General features: G+C 46.6%; 1 protein-coding gene across 1 annotated transcript in view; it reads right to left on the reverse strand.

The window, feature by feature from the left end:
- Window positions 1-23,357, reverse strand: part of SPTBN4 (spectrin beta, non-erythrocytic 4) — a 63,346-nt gene that overhangs the window by 26,614 nt on the left and 13,375 nt on the right. The window contains exons 10-20 of the mRNA XM_042440305.1: window positions 22,740-22,857; window positions 22,446-22,604; window positions 20,753-21,055; window positions 20,029-20,179; window positions 18,465-19,338; window positions 17,311-17,448; window positions 16,234-16,614; window positions 14,841-15,216; window positions 9,036-9,238; window positions 5,127-5,217; window positions 1,568-1,792 (exon numbers count right to left, since the gene is read on the reverse strand). Of these exons, the coding sequence (XP_042296239.1) occupies window positions 1,568-1,792; window positions 5,127-5,217; window positions 9,036-9,238; window positions 14,841-15,216; window positions 16,234-16,614; window positions 17,311-17,448; window positions 18,465-19,338; window positions 20,029-20,179; window positions 20,753-21,055; window positions 22,446-22,604; window positions 22,740-22,857 (3,019 nt within the window). The remainder of the gene's footprint in view (window positions 1-1,567; window positions 1,793-5,126; window positions 5,218-9,035; window positions 9,239-14,840; window positions 15,217-16,233; window positions 16,615-17,310; window positions 17,449-18,464; window positions 19,339-20,028; window positions 20,180-20,752; window positions 21,056-22,445; window positions 22,605-22,739; window positions 22,858-23,357) is intronic.

Genomic DNA, 23,357 nt, shown 5'->3' on the forward strand with positions numbered 1-23,357 from the left:
TGGAAGAGGTACAGGCTAAGCACATCTATGAGTACCACGCCAACAGCCTACACACATTCAAGCATATACAGAGTTCTATCTGCACCACACACACAGATTAACCACAATTAATCCATATACTTTTGGAAAGCGGGGTGCAGAGGAAGCCTTCAAAGCCAGAGAGAGCGACTAAAGCTTCCATGTAGAAATCTAGGACCTTTCATTCTCACACTGCTGAAAAACAAACTGAGGCCCTTAATGCAAAAATCCTGCCTGCCCATGATTATGCCATCCAGGCCATCATATGCTATGATCAGAAAGTCAGGCCACACATGCACATAGACATACACTACACGAAGGGTCAGAAACATTTGAGATCAGTAGTGGACTACGACTCTGGAGGCCAGGCTTTGATTCCCAGCTCAGGGTGGCCCTGGGCAAGTCTCATGCTCTCAGCCTCAGGGGAAAGCAACGGCAAACCTCCTCTGAACAAATCTTGTCAAGAAAACCCCATGATAGGATTGCCTTAGGGTCACTAGAAGGTGGAAATGACTTGAAGGCACACAATAACAACAACAACAACAAGGTGGAAAGTCCCTCCCCAGCTCCAGATATGAGAGATGACTTGTATAATCCTCATTGCTTTGGCTCCTGGACTTTGTCCCTACCCCTCTCCAACACAAGGGCATTTGGATCTGAGAACCGGGGCTCATCTACACTACAGAAATAGAGTGCTATGACCCAACTTTCACTTCCATGCCTCCGTTGTTTGGAATCCCAGGGGTCTGCAGTTAGGTGAGGCACTAAAACTCTCCTGCTGAGGCCCTTCCCTAAACCTGCAAATGCCACAAAATGGAACCAGGGTGGTTAAAATGGAATCACAGGGCTGTAATCATGTTGTGTCACCCAGTGAGTTTCCATGGCCAAGTGGAGATTTGAACCAGAAGCATAGTCCAAAGCTCAAACAACTACACCACACTGGCCTTGCCCAAAAGCAAACATGACTGTAGTTTTTTGTGGTTTTTTGGGCTATGTGGCCATCTTCTAGAACATGGCCACATAGCCCGAAAAACCCACAAAAACTATGGATACCGGCCATGAAAGCCTTCGACTTCACAAACATGACTGTGCTATGACTTGCGGTGGGGATATTTCAAGTGACCTATCAACTTCGGACGACCCCTTGAATTTCAGTGGGTTTTCTTAGGGAAAGGAGACTCCGAGGTGGTTTGCTAGTCCTTTCCTCTGAAATGTAGCCCAAGGAGCACCTTCCGTGGAAGAAGGTCTCTTATCCAAGTACGAACCAGGGCTGACCCTGCTTTACTATCCAAGATCAGATGGGATCTGGTGCCTTTAGGGGTGTCACTGTCGTTATTTGCCTTCAAGACATAAAACGCAGAACAGAGCATCCTTGGTGGTGGTGATATCTTTTCTTGTGTAATGTTTTTGGCCGGAGAGATGCTCCTTCCTGGCAGCTCTCCCTTGTTATTAATGCTTCGTGGTTGACAAGGCCAACTCAGAAACCTAGGGGGAGATCTCCAGGGTGCTGAACCCCAGCCACCTACTGACCCCTCTTGCAATCCCTTACCTTCTCGATCTTGCGGAGCCACTCCTTATTCTGGGCCAGTTCGGCCATGAAGGCTCGGTGCCGGAGCCATCGCTTGGGAGCCCGCGAGGGATGCTGCAAAGGCTGCAAAGGTTGGTGCTGCGAAGGATGCTGATGCTGGGGATGCTGCTTCCAAGAAGAGGCGTCCTTGTCGCGGGTCCCCTCGCCGGCCATCAGAGCCTCTTTCTCGGCCACCCAGCCATCGAGCTGCACATAGGAGAGGGAGAGAAGACGCGTGTCAGCCCCTCCAGACGACCCCTCTTCCTCGATCCACTGCTTCTCCCGCAGCGGCTGCAGAACTGAGCCAAAGCATCTCAGCTCTTCTCTCGCCTCTTCCTCCTCCCCCCCCCCCCACCGAAGCTGTTTTGGTTCGCTCCGCTCTGGACCTCCCCAAGCTGCTGCGGCAGCGGACGAGCCCAAAGTGGAGCAAGAAGGGGGGGGAGGAGGGTGAGAGAGCCAAAGCAGCGCGTCACTGGCTGGCAGAAGGAAAGCAGACGGGGGCGCGGATGGGTTTAGGCTGCCTAGAGAAGCAATGAGGGGGGGAAGGAGGGTTCTCACGTGCACCATTCACCTCATCTAACCCCAGTTAAGAAGCCCTGGCTCTTGGAGAGGGGGGGATCTGGATTGTTTTGGGGAGGAAGGCTGCCCAAGCTGCCCTGGAAAGGATAAGGAGAATGCCAGGGTCCTAGAATGATAAGAGTTTGGAAGAGACCCCAAGAGGTGGACTCTTTTTGCCTCTAATTTGAATTCATTTTTCCATGTCCAAATCTCTGGAGGGGCAGAAACAAGCTGGTTCCATCCGCACAGACTCATAGAGGCCCCAAGGGCCATCAAGTCCAACCTCCTACCATGCAGGAACTCACAATCAAAGCACTCCCAACACATGGCCATCCAGCCCGTTTAAAGGCCTCCAAAGGAGGAGGTCCAAGGCATACTGCATTAGTCCAAAGCATATTGAAGATACATAGAAGAGACCCCAAGGGCCATCCACTCCAACCTCCTTCTGACATGCAGGAACTCACAACCACCCCCCAACAGAAGGCCATCCAGCCTCTTTTTAAAGGCCTCCAAAGAAGGAGGTCCAAGGCATACTGTATTAGTCCAAAGCATATTGAAGATAATACTGCAGAATCCGAGAGTTGGAAAAGACCCCAAAGGGCCATCCAGTCCAACCCCCTTCTGCCACACAGGAACTCACAATCAAAGCATCCTTGTCAAGCATCACATTTTAACCAAATTTGCACTTTGATCCCCATGACACTATGTTTCTTCTTTGTGTCAGATATGGTAATTTAAAAGTATAATTTTAATTTTGAGTACCCAGCTCCCTCAATTCATCTCCAGGACACTGTTCTCATTGCTAGCAGATGATTTTCTAAGTGTAAATTTAAATGATGAATTTTAAAGGTGGGTTGTTCTGATGCCCCTGTCTATTGTTTGTTCCTTGGTGTGTCTTTGTTGGCCTGCTGTTGTTCTCTGCCCCGATCCATAGGATGAGGTAGCGAGGAAATAAATACTGTTTGTTGTGAACTGCCCTCAAGTCAATCTCGACCAGTGGCAACCCTCTGGATGATATATCTCCAAGGCTCCCTGTCCTCCACTGACCTGCTCAGGTCTTGCAAATTCATACCAGTGACCTCCTTAATAGAATCCATCCCTATAGAATACAACCTTCCTCTCTTTCTGTTTCCCTCCACCTTTCCCAGCATTATTGTCTTTCCTTCATCCCTTCTCATGATGTGGCCAAAGTACGACATCCTCAGTCTAGTCATCTTGGCTTCCAGGGAGATTCTAGGACCCATTTCTTTGTCTTTTAGGCTGTCCACAGTATCCTTAGCACTCTTCCCCAACACCACATCTCAAATGAATTGATTTTCATTCATAATAATAATAATAATAATAATAATATAAAAAATCCACGGATTTTCTTTTATCCACGGATTCAACCAACCATCTCTTGAAAAACATTCAAAAATAACATAAATTCCAAAAGCAAACCTTGATTTTACCATTTTATATAAGGGACACCATTTCATTATGCCACTGTATTTAATAGGACTGGAGCATCCATGGATTTTAGTATCCATGGGGGTGCTGGAACCAAACCCCAGCCAATATCAAGGGCCCACTGTAATACTCTCTACCTGTTTCTGACCCCCATAGATCACCAGCTAGGACACTTCCACAGGGGGGGAAATATACTTGCCTTGGGGGAGAAAAGAAGCTGGACCTCTCTCCAGTCTTTCATGGGAAAACTGGCCCCTCTGCACTTTCTGGATCTCCTCGCTCAAGGAAAAGGGGGATGCAAGCAGCTCACTACAAAGTAAGTGGGTCAGGGCTGGGGAAGCCCAAATCTGTAAGCTCAAGGCATCTCTAGGCCATGGCGGAGCTGCCACCCACCCCTTTCCGCTGAGTCTGACAAAGGGAGGGAGATAGTCTTGGAAAGCTGAGCCCTGCAAACCCCACTAGGAGGAGATGCTCTTCCCCTCCCACTCCCTTCCTCAGAATTTCCTTTTGATGATGATGATGATGATGATGATGATGATGTAAGATCACTCTGTAGCTTCTCCCCTTCCAACTCTCCATCTCATCACCCCACTATTTGTAGTTGGTTTTGCAAAAGGAAAAGTCACATAGAGCCAACTGTGCCCCTGCACCCTGATTCAGGACCCCTCTTCTCTGCCATGCAGGGATGTCCACTTCTTGTCTGGCTATATTCAGACCCCAATTGGGGAAGGCAGCTCATCTCTGCCATTGCAACCCACACACATCATAAAGATGGAAGGTGGGTTGCTGGAAAGACTATGGGGGGAGAGAGAGAATTCGTACACACATGCTCAGCAAGGATTCATTAGCATAACCAAGGAACAGCCTGGAAACATACATGCCACCCTAATTAAGGAGAAATGGAAATGTGTTGCCGAATGTGGCCAAAGATGCAAATTGAATGTCGAGGAGAATCACTGGAGGAAAAGGAAGCTGTGTTCATTCCCCTGAAAAGTGGCACAAGAGAGTGGGTATCTTTTTGATGTACCCACAGCCCTGAGGCCCCTTGACTTTCTCATCCTTCTTCCTGACACTCACAGGCATCTCTAACATCTGGTTTCCCCACACAGCAGAGCTGAGCTGTGACGCTTTCCTGACATTATACTACTGTAGTGTACAAGCAGTGGCAGGGAAGGTTGCGTGCTCATTTCTCCACATTAAAACAACAACAACAACAACAACAACAACAACAACAAACCCCCCCCCCTGCTTGTAGAAAGCTAGCATTTCAGGGGAAAGCCATCAGCTTCAGTATTCACTGGAGGATTCCTTTGGACAACACAGAGCCTGCCCTGCTTTCTACTGAACTCCAGAAGACTGGAGACATTCAAGACGGTGGGGAGAAGTCTGGATATGTGCCATTTGAGCTGTTGGGTGGGTACCCAATCTCCAGTTGACGTGCCTGCCATTGTTCCATGCATTTTGGAAGACAGACAAGGGGATGGTAAACTAACCCTCCTCCCCAGCCCCACAAGGAGCAGAAACAACAGCATACCTCATGGCAGTTCTGCAGGAAGCGCTGCAGCTCCAGGTGGTCATTGAGATGCTGCATCCACACTTGGGCCAGCTGTACATTTTGTTGGCTCCTAGGAGGAAGAAAGGGAACTAGTCAGGATGAGGCTATTTGTGCACCTGGACAAGGCATCTCAACCTTCATGATAGCACAGAGGCCATGCTTGATGGCATCTCTCACTGAAGCAAGTGCCTTTTCTGCCAACTGAGGTTTGGGAGGTGGGAGACTGTTTGCTGTCCCACAATGAATAAAATACAGCCAAGAAAACTGGGCAGATAGTAAAAGTGTTCCATATCTCCTCAGATCATATCCCTAAATATATATACTGGTGGGAGGGAGGGGTCCAGGAAGGTGCCTCTTGATATCCATCTGTCCCTTCTGTACTCTTCTCTGCTTTTCTTGCTGATGATAATAGTAACAGCTAACAGAGGCACCTCCTCCTTAGTCTGTGCGCAATCTCTCTCAAGGGGTCACACCTGAGCTGATCAATCTGCTTAGGTTTGGCAAAGTCTACCTAAGGTTGCACATGTTTTGCAATGGCCATTTTCATTAGCATTTGTTACATTAGCCCATACAACAGAGATGGGAATCGTGTGACCCTCTGGGTGCCTTGTGGGCTACAATTCCCAACAATCCTCACCAGTGCTATATAAATAAAGTATAGTAATAATAACAACCAGCACAACCAAAGGTGGAGAATGCTGGGAGTTGCATTCCAGCAACCTCTGAAGGCTATGTGCTTTGTGTCCCTGCTGTTTTGCAAAGCACTCACTGTAATCCAGATAGCCCTACAGATCTTTAAGGACCCACCATATCTATGGGGTCACACAATACCATTTGGGCTTGAAACACGTAGGATGCTGAAAAACATTGCAAGACTGATTTATAACAAGATACAAACTGAATATTTTCCTCTGCCAGAGGTTCACTGCTCTGATCTTGGCCAAGTCCCACGTTCTTTAACACCCAAACACCCAGCAGTATCAATCCCACTTTTTCCATGGTAGACCCACGAACCGGGTTCCTTCAAATCCACCCAACAGCAGCAAGGCCTAGGAAGCATGATTACATTGCAGCACTTCCAGTTCTGATCTCTGCTAAGCCTTTTATTTTTAATCTACCGACGGCTGAAACAAGCTGTTCCTGATATTGTGAATCTGAGCACAGCCAAGCTTCTCACTTGACTTTATTAGCAGCGGGACTGAGTCGCAACCCCCCCCCCCAATAAAACGCCACACCAAATAATGCAGCATCTGGAATTACATTTTCAACCTCATCATAATGGTAAAATAATAAGGCCATCAATATGCCATTTTCCAGCTGCTTTAAGCAAAAATAACAACACGGCCCAGCCTTGAGCTGCTTTATCTATCTGGAGCAGATAAATATATTAAGGATTTGACACCAATTAAAACGTCAAATGAAATTAGCACTTGGCCCTTCAGAAAGGGAGACTTCAAAGGGAGACGGGAGCAGTTCCTGCATTAATAAGGGAAAGGGTGACTTAATTGGCTCCACATGATGGTTGTGGGTCCTTTCTTCTTTCAGCCTCAATCCCCGTCTCAAACATTTTGAAACCTCAAGACAATTTCCCTTGTTGTCAGACTGATCTGGGCTAGGAAGCCACTGGGACAATGGGAGCCAGCTCTGGCTTTTGTTGTCTTCAAGGAGGCCTCCCATGGAGATAAGAGATCCAGTTGCAAAAATAGAGGGGGACGGATTTCCATGGGGTTCATATCTTTTAAAGAAGAGAGGGTCAAAGCTTACATTTGCCCAGGAGCCGTGTTACGTCTCTTTACTACTCTTTGCTTTTTATGCACTTGAATTTTAAAGAAGGAAATTAGGCTTCTGAATGTTGCGTGTGATTCTTTCTGCTCTCCCCGCAGCCTTCGCTACAGACTAAAGGAATACCTCTGAGCCCATCCTCTTTCTTCTCTCTAAGGCCTGTTACAGACTGCCAAAATAAAGCTGCTTTGGGTCTCTTTGGAGGTATGCTATTTAAATGATGCATGCATCCTAAGAATCCAGAAGCTGCACCAAAGCTGCACTCCAGTGCTTAGGAATGGAGTGTGGCTTTGGCGCAACCTCCGGACTCTTAGGACCCCATGCATCATTTAAATAGCATACCTCCAAAGAAACCCGAAGTAGCTTTCTTTTGGCATCCTGTAACAGGCCTAAGTCTTGCTCTCTTAGTACATATGTGGAGTTGGATAGGTGTGTTTTGTTTTAAACATGGGAAAGGGCACTCTGCACATGCTCTGGGACACTCCCCATCTTTATGATTGTGGCTCCTATTTCTGATCTGAATTGTGGCATTCAAAACAGGTTAGGACCTTAAACTATATCTACCAGTGAATTATACATCCAGACTGCGGTGAAGAATGTTTCCATGCGAACACATGTCCCTGCTCACAGCAAACATACATGTTAGAAGGCAAAGTTGGAAAACCTCTTCTGCCCTGTTAACTTTCCATATGCTAAGCTATTTTTACACGGGGAAACGTTTCATTTGTGCAGTTCAAGAACAGTCGTGCTCCTTAACCCTGTTCCTTAAAACTCAACTGGAGATGGTTACCACTGTCAGGGAAAAAGAGACAGCTGCTCAGAAGGGAAAACAGAAAAATCCAGGACTCGCTCACTGTAATAATTTGACAGCTGTCTGTGTACGTTTTTTCTCTTCGATCCTTCCCCGCGTCACGTACACACAAATAAAACGGAAGGAAAAGAAGCATTTGGTGTTCTTTTGGAATAGAGAGATTTGTAGGATAGCAAAATAAATCATCCAGGATTTCAGAAATGAACCCTGGAGTGGGATGGAAGGGGTACTTGTGTCCTCCATGTCTAATACGCTACATGCAATCTGTCCTATGCACATTTAATTGGGAGTACACCAATATTACACCTTATGCTTTCAGGAATCTTCATATTTAAGGATGAGTGAATGATATTGGATGGGAAAAGCAATTTCCCCTCCCCATGACTGTGCCCTACACCTGATTTTCTACACCTCAAGCTCATGGCAAGAGATCTTTGCATTCACTTAATAGGGGCTTTCCCCCTTTGCCTGTTCTATCCATCGCATTTTTTAATCAATTCAGTTTTGTAACATTACATTTATTATCTTGCCATTTCTTTCATGTTTGTTGGATTGTTTTGTGGTCCAGCTACTTGTTGTCATTTTAATGCAAATCAGTCTGCGTTTACAATGTATTGTTTTTTAAAAAACGTACGTGCAACAAGGCAAAATTCCCCCGTTCCGATGCTCCAGTTTTCATGCGCTTTCTTCCAGGCAAGAGGAAAAGGCTGCATGCAAATCTCCAGCTCAGATGGGAAAGCAGCAGCTTGCTACATTTTACAAGGCTTAATTAAACTGCTACTGCAAAATGTAAAGACTTTTCAGAGAGGTCTATGTATTTACTTAGTTAACTTCCTTCTTTTCTCCCAGTGGTAGTGGCACCAGGGCTCACCCTCCATTCTGTTCATCATCCACTTTCTGGCTCCATTAAATGTCCCTTACCTGCCTTTCCCAGTTACCCACTAATCCCCTCATTGCATTTTGATATGGGAACAGCCCCTTTAGTTAAGATTTCTGTCTTATTTTCCAAACAGGGAAAGATATTTTCCCTCTTTTTCTCTCTCTTTCTCTTTCTCTGTGTGTATTTGAATGGCACGCAGTGATCAAATGTTGATTATATTTAATGCAAAAAGTGTGATGACATGACCAGGGACCATCCCTGGGTCTTAGATTTTGGTCTAGGGCCTGATATGATCCTGAACTGGCAACCCTAGATGGGACAGCTGCTGACAGACTATTAGGAAAGTGTTCCCTAATACTTTCTTTGGCTATTGTTATGGGTCTCAGCATCAGAAGGGAACACTCAGTTTCCTTACCTTGCCTGTAGGGCTTCCATTTTGTCCTTCACCCGATCACCATAGATGTTGCCTTGCCGGATCAGGCTCTCGCCAGCCTTGAGAGCCGTGGTAGTCTTCTGCAGGTTGAGCTCCATGGTTGTCATGAAGTCCTTGTGCCTCTTGATAGCCTTCTCCGCCGCTTCGACGGTTGTGGGCAGCTCAGCATGGGCCAAGGTGGCTTCCTGAAAGAGAATCCCAGAAGAGCTGATCAGACAAAGCTTCTTGCTCCAATGATAGGTTTTGTGGTTCAGCTACTTGTTGTTATTTTAATGTAAATCATTCTGTGTTCTCGCTGTTTTGTTTTAAAGCTCCTCCTAACAACTACCCACATCTGCTAGATGCAGAGCAGAATTTGGCAAACATTTGAAATTTCCCCTCTGTCTTCAAGAACCAGGTGGGCATCTATTGAAGGCAAGGAGGACGCATTAGCCTCCTAGGAAACCTTGAAGAGCTGCACTTCACACTGCACCTGCTTCCACAAAAAAGCCAACACAATAATAATAATAATAATAATAATAATAATAATAATAATAATAGGATTTCACACCTTCAATGTTTTACTCCCAAATATCCCTAGGCCCACAGGTTACAATTTGCCCACCCAATATATGTAGAACATATGAATAGCCTACATATTACAAAATCACAGATTAAGGCATCAAGGTCTTTGCTGTCGAAGAAGGAGTAGAGGCTGTAGCAAATGAAACTGTGGGGTGTAGTAAAACTGCTGGACCTATTTGAAAATTGGCTTTAAAAAAAAACAAGGGTGAAAACAGGACTCTGAGGCTTAAATCCATCACTAGTTCTGATTATTGTAGAGCCATTGAAACAATAGTTGAGTGGTGAGTTCTATTAATACCATGAATGAGCTTTAGCTGGGACTAGCAACTGGATTTAAGCCCGAGACTCCATAGTTATTCCGATTATATAAAACCACCTGCTTAGTTACAGGGAGATCACAACCTTCGATAAAGGATCAGAGGATACAGCTGCATAAAACTACTCTTTCCTACAGAGCAAGGAGAATTATGCAGATTCATCCCCATGCAGACATGCAAACGCTGCAAGGAAACCCAGGAGTCTTAGTTCCTAGCCTGGCCCCCGCCCTCTGCCTCCCGTTGCCACATGTTCATAGGGACTCCTTAACAATCTGTCTTGCAGGAGGGGGCTTCCCCCTCCACCTTTGCTTCATGCCATATGTGCAGGCGGTCTGTGCTCTGGGAAACAAACAGCACCTGTCGCCACTCTGTGTTGTGCAGGAGGCAGCAGGAGCAAGAATATGGATTCTCCTCTGCACATACGAAGCCAAAGTGGTTGTGCCCTTCCTACCTCCTCTGCCCAAATGGCACTGAGCACGGAGCCTGCAATTGTCAGAGTGAGTATAAGCCAGGCAGAACAGCTGACCCAGGCAGATAGGCAAGCAAACAAGCAAGCCCAGTGTGCCAGCATCCCAGCATTCGTTACAAATCGTAGCCGTTCCTGTTTGGTTTTTGCTTTCAACAAAGACTGGGGGCAATTTCCAAGGCAGCTGCACGTACAAGTTTGGATTGGTAGAAAATATGGGGGAAGGGGAAGAATTTGTTAATGCTTTGACAGAATATCCCTTGATCCTGACTGTTGCCACCTTAACCATGGATGGATTGTTGCACCTCCAGAATCAGTGTCCGAATGCCAGAGACAGTGGAGAGTTTCTAAAGACTTGGGAAGACCTGTGTGGGGGAGAAGCCCACTCACATCTCCCCATCTTCATCTGCAGCATCTTTTTCCTGCGGGTACGGAAACATCAATGGGACTCATCCATGAATTCATTCCAGCTTCGCTGCACTAAATTTCATCGTAGATGGATTTCCCTGGCATGGAGGGCTGTGGAACAGGTCAGAACTGTGTGGGCTCTTGTCTTCTTGTGGTAAGAGAGGAAAAAGCACATGCCTGCACTCATGCACCTTCACTCATAGGTGCCACCAATTGCCATTCTAAAGTTATTCCCAATGGGAAAATTGGGGCCCATCATTGAGGGCACCCTCCTACATCTCTCCCGGCACTAACTGACCTTTGCACATCTCTTGATCCAAACAAAGCTTTCCCAAGCCATGGACTTGTCCGCCAGTCTTCAAAGGCAGCCTTGAAAGAGCATCTGCCCCGAGTTACTGTTGTGCGGATTTTAATTGGTGAATGAATCCACTATTTGGTTAAAAGGATAGTTAATAGACTGCAAAAAACACTTTAATTGGCCAACAGCTCCCTGAGGCCTTTGAGAAACTGGCTACATCACTGGCTCAAGGAGCAGAGCATAAAGAATGCAGGGCCATAGCACAGCCATAGAGCTGATGAGAAGAGAGCAAGACAGCTTAGTTCATAATATCTGGGCTAAAGTCAGATGGTGGTATGTATGTTATGTGGGGCAAGGGGCAGAGTTCCCATTCCTAAATCCCAGATTTCTTGGGATGAACAGCCATCAAGACTCTGTCTTCTTCTCCGCTATTACTTCTTTTATTGTCTTCCTGGACCAATATGTGGCCTTCAGCACTGGCTCAAAATTAAGCCCCAGCTGCAAAGCACTAAGCAAACCCATTAAATGGGGCATGAGTTCATGTGCAGCCAAGCGCTGGAGTTGCACAAACTCTCCTGAAACCTTTTGACATCTGCTAAGGCGGAATGATTGGCACTTTAGCTCTGCTTTGTGAAGATAGAAAGGGCAAGAGACAGAAACCAATGGTCTGTGTACGTGTGCATGTGTGTTGGAAAGCAAGTCCTAGTCCTCTGCACACATATACACACTGCAGGACCATCGGCAGGCAAAAAAAAAGCCACAGCAAAACCTGGTCAGATATATATATGTGTGTGTGTGTGTGTGTGTGTGTGTGCCTCTTTGCATTAAATCTGAGGGCTCTGTCCAGCCATTGATCGATCGTGTTTGTTTGTTTGTTTGCTTTGCTGCAGGATAGGAAGAGATTCCTTCTTTTTCTTCTTCATCAACATCCCCACCACAAAGCTTCGCATGCCATTTTGGGGATGCTTTAAATAGCCATGTCCCTTTTGGCAATCAAACAGAGTAAAACCCACCCCATCTCTACAAAAAAAAAAGGCCAAACAACCATTATTATTCATAGCAGAAGCTATGCAACTGGTACTACACCCATCTCTTTGATACTATATGAGGAATATTAGCTGCCTTTGTTTTAGTGACTATGGGTCACTATCCATCAGACTATTTTGGATTAAATAGGAGTAGTCAAATCCTTGTGCACCTATCCGTTCCATACACAGATGCATAGCTGCACAAGGCACCTTCCCACCGAGTTATGCCAGAAACAATAATTTCTTGATGATATGAAGTGCCTGGGGAGGAAGAGGAATTGTGCAGCCCTCCAGACGATGCTGGATTGCAATTCCCAAAAGCCCTAACTAACACAGCCAGTAATGCTGGGAGCTGCAGTTCAACATCCTCTGGAGGGGCCTATAATTTCCACCTCTGACATAAAGACTGTCTGGCAACCAGCAGCTTCTGCATATAAAAGTGTTTGAGTGCTTGCAATTATGATCTGACCTTCACACTTACCCTTCACTCATTAGCAAGAAAAGGTTAATAATTATCCACTACTAATCAGCAATAAATAGTTACTATCTGATGTTCTGTTGTTGGCTGTTTATCGATCCATTTCCTGTATTCCTATGTACTGTATATGTATCATCCTACTTGTGATTATGTATTTTCTCTGGATAATGATTAACCATCCATTATGAAGCCTTGCCCTCCCTCCAGTCCATCTGCCTTGGTCCAGACCTCGGAGGTTGAGAGGAACTGCTGGACCTCTTACCCTTTCCCTCCACCACTCCCTTCTCCTTCTGTGTCATGTCTTTTTAGATTGTAAGCCTGAGGGCAGGGAACCGTCTAACTAAAAAGATTGCATGTACAGCGCTGTGTAAATTTACAGCGCTTCATAAATAAAGGTTAATAAATAATAATAAATAAATAAATAAATAAACATATTAAGCAACCGTCTGCATCAGATTCTACACAGGAATTGCAACACCTCCACCAAATCTCTCCAAAAGGAACATTCACTGTTGTGAATTGACTGTTGTGCAAAACCTAACACAGGCAATACTAATAATAAACCAGTAATTTTGATTTTGTTGATGCAATACTTTATTTTGCTAAGAAAAGGGGGAAACATGATCCCCCAAGATGGAAGGTGCAGGCAAAATGTCACTATCCTGGTTCAGAATGGAGGCAGAATAACATTGGGGCAGTTTGGAGCCCACATTTTTGTATACTCCAGTCCCTTAGACACACTCAAACACACAAACACACACACACACCTCTGTTGTCTGACTTGCAGGCAATTTCCTATTGCTAATTAGCCATTAGTCATTGTTAACCAGCTGCAGATTAGCATCAAGCCAGGCATTGCCTGTTGACAATCAGCTGCTACCCATCAATAATGCTCAATGGAGAACCAGCAACAAGTGAGCATTGATAAGGATCACTCGTCCTTTCTCCAGGGCACACAGCACCCTGCGGCGAAGAGCATTACGACTCTGGCTGCATTGCCACCAGCCTTCTCCTGGGCTTTCTGGAGAGAAAAAACAAACATCGCACACTCTAGCTTCGGAGATTATTAACCTCAATGTAGCGTAATATAGTAGTTTAAATGCTAGACTAAGACTGTGGCCACATTGCAGAAACAAAGCAGCTTGACACCACTTGAACTTCCATGGTTCAGTGCTCTGGAATTCTGTTTTTTTGTAGTTTGGTGGGGCACCCAGAGCTCTCTCTCAGGGAAAGCTAAGTATCTCACAAAAGTACAAATCCCAGAACTCCACAGTATTTAGTCATGGCTGTTAAAGTGGTGGCCAACTATAAAGTCGAAGGCTTTCATGGCCGGCATCCATAGTTTTTTGTGGGTTTTTCAGGCTATGTGGCCATGTTCTATAAGAATTTATTCCTGACATTTTGCCAGCATTCTCTGAAGATGCCAGCCACAGATGCTGGAGAAACGTTTTGTTTCTGCAGGGTGGCAGCAGTCTAAGACTGGGTGACCAGGGTGCAAATCCCCAATTTGCTATGGAAACCAACTGGGTGACCCTGGACAAGTGAGATTCTCTCAACCTCAAAGGAAGGCAATAGCGAACCTCTTTCAAGAACAAATCTTGCCAGGAAAACCCTAGGACAGAGTCCCCGTAAAGAAATGACTTGAAAGCACATAACAGTAATGACTTAGCCACCTCAAACCTGGCATGGGTGACTGATGAAAGACAACATCCATTGGCAGATTCTTTCTAAGCACTATGTTTTACCATGGCAAGGGTGGGCAACCTACTTATCTTTGTGTTAGCGAACCATGAGCCAACTCTAGGCACCAACCAAACAGGCTCAGTATCTTTTCCAAACTCATGCATATAGCCTCAACTTTCACTCAAGCAAGGGATTGTAAGAGAATGGGTGACCAGTGTTTTGCTTCAGTCACTGACTTCTTACTCTAGAAAGGGCAAGGAAGTCAGTGGTTCAAGCCAATTCAGGGGGCTATTCTTTATAAGATGAACTGTCACTCCTGGAGCATTCCAAGGGTGCATCTACACTGTAGAAATAATGCACTTTGACACCACTTTAGATGTCATGGCTCCATCCTACAGAATCCTGGGATTTGCACTTTTGTGAGGCACCAGCACTCTTTGGAGAGAAGGCTAAAGGCTTTGTAAAACTACTGCATGTTCACTGAGTAATAGCAAGCCCCAAGCTGCTGCAGGGAGAGTGAGTCAGGGAGCAGCCATGAAAATTACCTGGTTGTACAGGCAGACCTCAGCCTGTTTGGCATCTCGCAGGAAGAGGAAGAAGATATGAGCCTGGACCAAGACTTCTCGCCGGTTCTCCCACATCTCCAGTAGCTTGTTCCAGCCCACATCGAGCTTCTGCAGCCATTGCTGGAGTGAGAGGTAGGGGAGCTCAGCTTCCTCCAGTGCCAGCACATCATTGACTGCCTGGATCTTAGTGTAGTCCTCTTCATAGCGGTTGATCTCCTCCTTGAGCAAAGCATGATGGTTCAGCAGCCGCTCGGCCTCGGATAAGTTCCCCGGCAGCTCCTCTGAGGCCACAGCTGCCTGGGTCTTCACCAGCCAAGTCAGAAAACTGTCCAGATCCTGGATGAACTGCTGCAACCTGGAAGAAGGAGGACCATGGAGTGAAAGGGGTAAGAGACATTTCTGCCAGAGCATGTTGGGCACAACCAAGATCCATCTTAGAGTATATCCATAATGCAACATTATGGCACTTCGATACTACTTTAAGTATCATGCTTCCACATTATGGATTCCTGGGATTTGTATTTTCATGGGTTGCTTCTTTGCCAGAGACCTCTAGCACTGTAATTCAGAGGAAGGCACCTCACCAAACTGCAAATCCCAGGATTCCATAAGATGAAGACATGGCAGTTAAAATGATATCAAACTACTATAATTGCACAATGCTGATACACCTCCAGTGTTTCTCACAGTGTTGTGCCTGGCCCTGATACCCCTTCCAGTGAAACAACCCCCTCCTGCCATCTACCTTGTAAAATTATTGTATTATCATTACTGTTTATATCTTATATCTACTTCTTGTCTCCAGTAAGCTGAAAACAGCACAGAAAGCTCTCTCCCTGCTCACATGATCCTCACAACAACAACCCTGTGAGGTGGGTTAGGCTGAGACTGAGGGAGAGAACGCGTGGCCAAATGTGACCCAATGAGTTTTATGACTCAATGGGAACTTGAATCCAATGGATGTTGCCTTCGAACCTACTACGTTAGGGAAAGACAACTAGATCCCAGGGCAGGGGCCATATCCTTGCCCCCTCAGTCTACACTACAGTATATTGGCACAATTAAATTGGAAGTGACACGATGTGAATTCTAGTTTCCTTTTTTGGCTGCTTTTCAGCCATTTTGTTCATGAGGAAAACCACTGCCTTTTGCAATTTTGTTATCTTTTTGACACTTTGCGGTTATAAAACCCAGCCCAGAAAAGAATGGGGGAAGTCTGGGGGATTGCTGTTGTGCCCTTGGGGCACTGGGGGCAAAAAAGTAGAACAGGGGCCACGTATGGCCTCTTGACCACTGTATCTCCCCCCCCCAAATATCACATCAATCTGTCCCTATGTTCTGGTGAGAGCTGCTAATGGTTCTTTCTCCTAACCTGCTGGCCACAGTGAGAGAGTCTTCGCATCCCTGCAGGGTCCTCTTCAAGGCTTCCCACTCCTCGCTGATCTCCTCAAACTGCAGCAGGATCTCCATGGCCTGTCCTGGGTGAGTGTTGGCCAGCAGTTCCCCCTCCTGTTGCAGCTCAATCAGCCGGGGCTCCAAGACCACCAAGGCAGCTTCCATAGTGGAGAGACGTCGCTGGAGGGAGAGGACACTACCCAAGTCGCCACTGTTGTACTGGGTGGACTCAATGGCCTTGCGCTTCTCCTGGATTTGGGACTTGATCTCATTGCACTCCAGCAGGTAGTTCTGGATCTTTAGGATCGAGTTGAGATTATCCTTCTTCTGCTCTACTAGTTCAACCACTCGGTTCCACCTAGGCAACCCAGAAGATGATGGGAAGAAACAAAAAGCACCAAAACAATGTCAAGCCAGGCTCACCAACAGCTTCTTGCCTGATCACACCTGAAGAGTTGGCACTGCCTCAAGGCAACTAGAGCAGCCACTCTTTCTTTGTTGTTGTTGTTGTTGTGTGCCTTCAAGTTGTTTCTGATTTATGGTAACCCTAAGGTGGATCTATCATGGGGTTTTCTTGACAAGATTTGTTCTGGGGAGGTTTGCCATTGACTTCCCCTGAGGCTGAGAATATGACTTGCCCAAGATCACCCAATGGGTTTCATGGTTGAGCAGAGAATTGAACCCTGGTCTCCAACATTCAAATGACTACACCACGCTGGCTCTCCCCTTCTTTACCAGGTCTCCATTTTTTGTCACCCTGGAAACTTTGAGGACTTTTGTTCCAGGAGACATCTAGCTGCACTAGGCTTAGAAATACTGGGTGACTGAGTTTTGAATGGGGCATTGATTTCAGCTCCCAAGAAGAAAGCAATGGCATGTATAGGAAGGGGACCTGTGGCTGTGAACAGCATGTTATGTGAAATACATGTTTAGCATCCTGGCCACAAACAGAGTCTTTCCTTCTTGATTGGCCAATAAAGGTATCACTGTTTGGTGGGTTTTTGATTGAATTTGCTAAATGGCCAACACAGCTCCCCCTGGATGTACTCCATACCTGCTGTTTAGGTGGTCCTGGCAGGCCCGGACCTCAGAGGAACTTGGGTGGCCCCCATCGACCAGCTGCTGCACAATCTGGTTGACATCCAGGATCCTACCCATCAGGCTGTTCATCTCTTGGTCAAGGCTTTCAAACCTGAGCAGAAAGCAAACATCTGTCAAGGATGCTTCAGAAACCAAGGTAGTTGATTCATTGAGTAAGGTAGTTTTGGTTCATTGACTAAGAATTGGGGGTGAGAGAAAGAGACGGAGCTCATTGTCATGTTTAAGGAATGAGAAAATTGGGAATGGCAAAATAAGAAGCTGAGATCGGTCAATTCCACATTGGAAAGGGGCACATAACTTGGACTGGTGAGCTGCATGAGTTATAGGAGCTTCCTATATGCTTCTGTAACAGTCCCACTCATTTACAGTGGTACCCCGGGTTACGAATTTAATACGTTCCGCCACCGCTTTCGTAGCCCGAAAGGCTTTCGCAAGCCGAAAACCCATAGGCGCTAATGGGGAAAAGCCGCGATTTGGTGCGAAAAAGCGCCGAAAAGCACCAAAATTTCTTTCGTAACCCGAAATAACCTTCGTAACCCGGAACAGTTTTTTTCAATTGATTTTTTTTGTAACCCGGAAATTTCGTAAGGCGGCGCATTCGTATCCCGGGGTACCACTGTACTCACAACAAGAAAGAACAACATCCAGGATAATTTCTTTACTGACTCATGCCTCTGCGCATACACCCAACCCTCTCTTCCTAGGAGTCATGACTCTACCCATTATGGATCAATGAAAGATCAAATGTTTTGGAAGTGACTAAAAGGATGCACATCACATTTTGTGACAGCTGCTGGCTTCCACATCAAGGGTGCAATGTGAAAGTGCTATCCAAGGTGCTCAATGTTATTTATTATTTCTAAAAAGTATTTGTTTGATAGTTTGCTTGTTTATTTAATATCCTGCCTTTCTCTCTTTGTAGGATCCAAAGGGGCCTAAAACATTTTAAAAACAGAGTACAATTAAATCATTAGCTCATCAGGTGGACTAGTAACTTGTGAGAATGCCAAGCAGACAAACCAACCCAGATGCCTCTGCTCTGATGTACCTACTAGACAACATCTGCTCCCCCTGGGAATGGGACTCAGGAATCTTGTGCCCACCTACCGGTGCTGCACTACCTCAACATCCTCCAGTTTCTGGGGCACATCCATCCGGTTGAGCCACTGCTCTTTTTCATCAATCCAGACTTCACAGGCGTTGACCTCACTGAACATGTGGTAGACAGCCAGGGCATCTTGAAGCCACTGGCGTCGCAGCACAGCCACTTCAACCACTTCCCCATACAGCTGCTCCACCTCCACGATACGGATCTGCACGTCCACCAGTTCATGGTATTCAGGGGCCAGGGAAGCCAGGTGCTTGCGCAGAGTCAGGACAGCTGCCCGGTGCTTATCAATCTCTTCCACCACACCCTTGTGTTTCTTGACCAGCGACTGGGTGGAATATTCATCATGGCCAAAGTCATCGCTAGATACCAGGCGATAAGTGTCCTGCAGCCAGACCACCAGGTCCTCTGTGTCAGTGCTGAACTGGTGGAAGCTCAAGGCCTCCTGCAGCTTCTGGAGATGGGACGCTGCCAGCTCCTCCAGCTTCTTCCAGCGCAGGCGTACTTCCCGGATCTTCTCCTGGATGTTGCCTGGACCAAAGCGTTTCCGCAGCAGGATCTGTTCCCCTCGCCTCATTGCCGTTTGCAGCAAGGAACGCCGACCGCCCAGCTCACCCAGGAGGATGTTGTGCTTGCTCAGTAGCTTGGCCACACTGTTCAGGTCCTTGCCGTAACCCTGCGAGGAGGAAAGGATGCTCTCTTTCTCCCGTGCCCAGGCTTCTGCCTCTTCCATCTCTTGGAAAAAGGACCACAACTGGCGGGAGGCCTCCAGCTCCTTCCGCCGCTTGGCTGCTAGTTCCTGCAGCTGCTCCAGGCAGCTCTGGACATGGTTCACCCGGTTGCAGATGATCTGGGGGTCACAAGGCTGGTAACCTGGACAGAGTGGGAGAAGCAGTTCAAAGAGTAGGTAGAAATGTGAAAGCATGGTAAGGCAGGTGACATCCAGAACACCCCTTCCCACTCCATGTGGGGCTGCATGGGGTCCCCACAACTATTTTGTGGCCCTTATGGCCCTCCGGAAAATTGGGGAAAAATCTAGAATTTTTATAATCCCCAATGTCCCCCAGTAGCTCTAGAGAGGATTCGGGACAATTTTACCACATTTTGGCCCTCCCTGGACTGTTCCAGGACCTTTTATCAATGGGAAGTGACCAGAAATTTGATTTCCAGGCCACTTGCTGTTTAGAAAAAGAGATCTTATGGGTCTAATGACCCAGAGACCCCACAAAATTGCCTTTAAGTCCCAGGAGGTGAAGAGGCATTTTGGTTTCAAAAAAATAAGAAGAAATGTTTATTTCTAGGGATTGTGGAGCAGCAGAGGAAGGAAAATCTGAGGGCCACTAGGAGTCCTTTGCAATCCATATCTCCAACAGTTGCCCACTGCTTCCTTAAACTGTCTATTGCAACCCAAGACGTGGACTTTTGCATGCATTCATGGAAACCCTTGCATGAAGACAGATCCCAGATCTACCCTCTTCCCAAGAGCTTTGGTTCAGGTTTCCCCAGGTTCTGTTTCCCAGAAAGCCAAGTTAGGTAAAAGGATGACACGCTCTCCACATTTACCTTCTAGCTCTGAGAATTTGAGGGCTGCAGCATTGAGGGCCTTCACACGGTCACTCTGTGCAGAGATATCAGCCTCTAGGAGGCTGTGCTTCTGTAGCAAGTCCTCCACTTCCAGAAGGTGCTTTCCAAAGTCCTTGGAGGCCAGCTGGGCCTATCAGGAAAAGACAGAAGGAAGGATGAGGAACTCTACTAGGGCCAACCACCCCCAGAACCAGCTCCTGACATACAGTGGTGGGGGAAAAGTAGACTATGAGCCACATGTGGCTGTTGGTGCAAAGGCCCCTGAAGCTCCCCAAGCCTTCCAGAGCCCCTAAAAATATTTTTTCTGCACAATTTTTCTTCCCCATGTCCACAAAAATGGCTCAACACGTATCTTAACATCTGAAAGAACCCTCTCAGCAACAGCCAAAAATCTGCCAAAATAGAAAATGGAAGTGACCATTTTTGGCCAATGTTTGGCAGATTTTTAAGATATTTGGGAGGGGGAGCAAAACTCTTGCAGTGACTTTGAACCATTTTTGAGGGGTTGAGGTTGTGACAAAATCACCAGACAGCATGATTTTGGGAGTCAGTAAGGGATTCAGAGAGGTATAGTTCAAAAAAGTAACTTTCCCAAAAATCTGTTTCACATCACTGCTGGAGTGGACTCCTTGACCCAGATGCTGTACTTTAGTCCTACCCTCTTGCCCCAGCCAGTCACCAGTGCTCCCCTCTCTGCCCCCACCTGCATTTCATCCATCCAGTCAATCATGTAGACCATCTCCTGGAAGATCTTCTGAAGGGCCAAATTCTGCTCCAGCCGAGCTCGCCGGGCACTGACCAGCTCCGTCAAGAGGCCCCACTGGCGTAGGACGTTATCCTTCTGGGCATTGATCCGCTTACTGTCATAGTAGCCCTCAGACTCCATCTCCTGGGCCAGCTCCACCACCACCTGGATGCGCTCCTGGTAGGAGGAGATGTCTGCCTCAATCGCCTCATGCTTCTTCATGGCAGCCTCCACTGCGGGGAGGTCATAGCCAAAGTTGTCCTGGAAAGAGAGAAGAAAGGAAGGAGTGATCATGTGAGTGTGCTACTTGGGGTCATCTAACACATGAAGACCAGCTGGTCACTCTGAATGTTCAGGTTGCTTTTCATTCACTTGCAGGAAGCATGACAACTGCACCAACACAACTCTATCTGGGTTGGAAAGCAAAGGAAAAGGATTCCACACAGAAGAAGAATATGACTGTCATGAATATGCCCTTGTGTGCTTGACCCCTTAACAGCAGCTGGGATTCATCGTAGATTTCTTAAAGCCCACAGGTTTGGCCTGTCATCAGTAGGCTGCAGCACCAACTTCCCTGAGCATTTGTCCACCAGCAGTGTATCTACACTACACCATTTGACGCCACTCTAATTGCCATAGCTCCATCCTACAGAATATCTTGGGATCTGTAGTTTGATGTATTATTATTATTATTATTATTATTATTATTATTATTATTATCTTATATCCCACCTTTCTCTCAATATAGGGACTCAGCACTCTCTTTGTTAGACAATGTTAGTGCTGTGGTTCTGGGCAGTGTATGCTAAAGCTTCCTAGCAGAGGGTTCTCACCAGACTATAAATTCCAAGTGTCCATGACAATCAAAGTGATTGTCTATAATTATGCAGTGTGGATACACCTAGGATTCATCCTTCCATATCCCCTGGCTGAGAGGAATCTCAGTATTGGTTCCTCACTCTTCATGTCCCTTTGTGTATGCATCTCTGACCTGAGCACTTGCTCCCAGATGGCTGCCTTACATACTGAACACAGATCCAGTATGGAACTGCACCAGCTTCTGGACCAAAGAGACTGACAGCCTTCTCTAGCCATCCTCACAACCACAACTGTCCTGGTTCCAGAATCTGACTGTCTTGTAGTCTTGCAATCACATTCATGTCTTGTTGGCCCCTGGCTCAGACAGACAGGCACAAACTCATACTTTGTTTTAGAAATTAAGCTTTATGCCAAGTATGGTTGATGTGTTGCTGGCAGGAGAGGAAACATCTGCTTAAATTCCCTCTTCTACACAACTGTTAAAGATACAGGAGCCCTCTCCAGTTTTCATTCTGGCAATGCTAAATGGCAGTATAGAAAAAGGCTGCATCTGCACTGCAGAAATAATGCAGTCTGGCGCTGTTTTAATTGCCATGGCTCAGTGCTATGGAATCCTGGGATTTGTCATTTGTTGTGATACCAGAGTTCTCTGCTAAATATCCCACAAAACTACAAATCCCAGAATTCTATAGCCTTGAGCCATGACAGTTAAATTGGAATCAAACTGCATTATCCTCTCAGCCTGGTCCTTTCTTTCCCTCCCCATTCCCTGTAGCTGCCATCTCTTTTCTTCCATACCCTTCTGCTGCACAGGCCTGGGCTTTCTGAGTACCTGGGAGACTAGCCGCTGGTTCTCGTTCAGCCAGGTCTCCCGCATGACAGCCTTGTGGTCAAAGCGCTGAGCCAGCAGCTCCAGCTTCTCTTGCCGGATCAGCTCATTGCGGAGGGCCACCTCCCGCTCATGTTCAGCCTTCTCCAGCCTGGTCCAGGCCTGGCAAGGAAAGAGAAGAGAGAATTGCAGAAGTGGAAAGAGAAAAAAAGAGATACAAGCTTGTGCATCTCATGCAGAGTCCTTGATTAACTTGATTCCCACAGCCCAGCCCTGTCTTTTGATCAAATCTCCTACCTTATTGATGTCAGAGATGCTCCTTCCTTCTTTGGGGACATAGAGTTTGCGGTTGTTAGCTCGAAGCTTGCTCTGGATGGAGAACAACAAGACTTCCAGATTCCCTTTTTCCTGAAACCTGCAGTCAATACGCAGGAGGTAAGCCTTCCAGAGGGTCAACCTCTGCTTGTACCATCATCAGAAACATTCAATGCTCCCATACCCTCCAACTGTCCTGATTTGGCAGGGGCAGTCCTGGTTAATCCTCTGCCATCCTACTTTATCAGCTGCTTTTCAAATGTCCCAGTTTCTTTCTCCTCGTGCCACTTTCCACCTTTGTCCCCAGCTTACTTCAATTGTTAGAAACTGGGTTCAAAGTGTAAATGTAGTGTGCACTAAAGTTAGCTCAGCATAAGGGAGGGGAGGGAAAGGGAAAGGGAAGCTTCCTTTCCCAGTAGACTCATTCAAAAGCAAACTGCTACAGCCTCTCCTAGTTTGTGCATTCTTCCCCATGAATAACATTTGCCATTTTGACCACACATTCATGTTGCTTGGCCAGATGCACCCATTTTCAACTGCAAAATGTTGGAGACTATGAGCTCCCTGCACCGCAGGGAAAGCTTCCTCCCTCCACCACTT

Source organism: Sceloporus undulatus, chromosome 9 (genome assembly GCF_019175285.1).
Source record: "Sceloporus undulatus isolate JIND9_A2432 ecotype Alabama chromosome 9, SceUnd_v1.1, whole genome shotgun sequence".
Lineage (NCBI taxonomy): Eukaryota > Metazoa > Chordata > Lepidosauria > Squamata > Phrynosomatidae > Sceloporus > Sceloporus undulatus.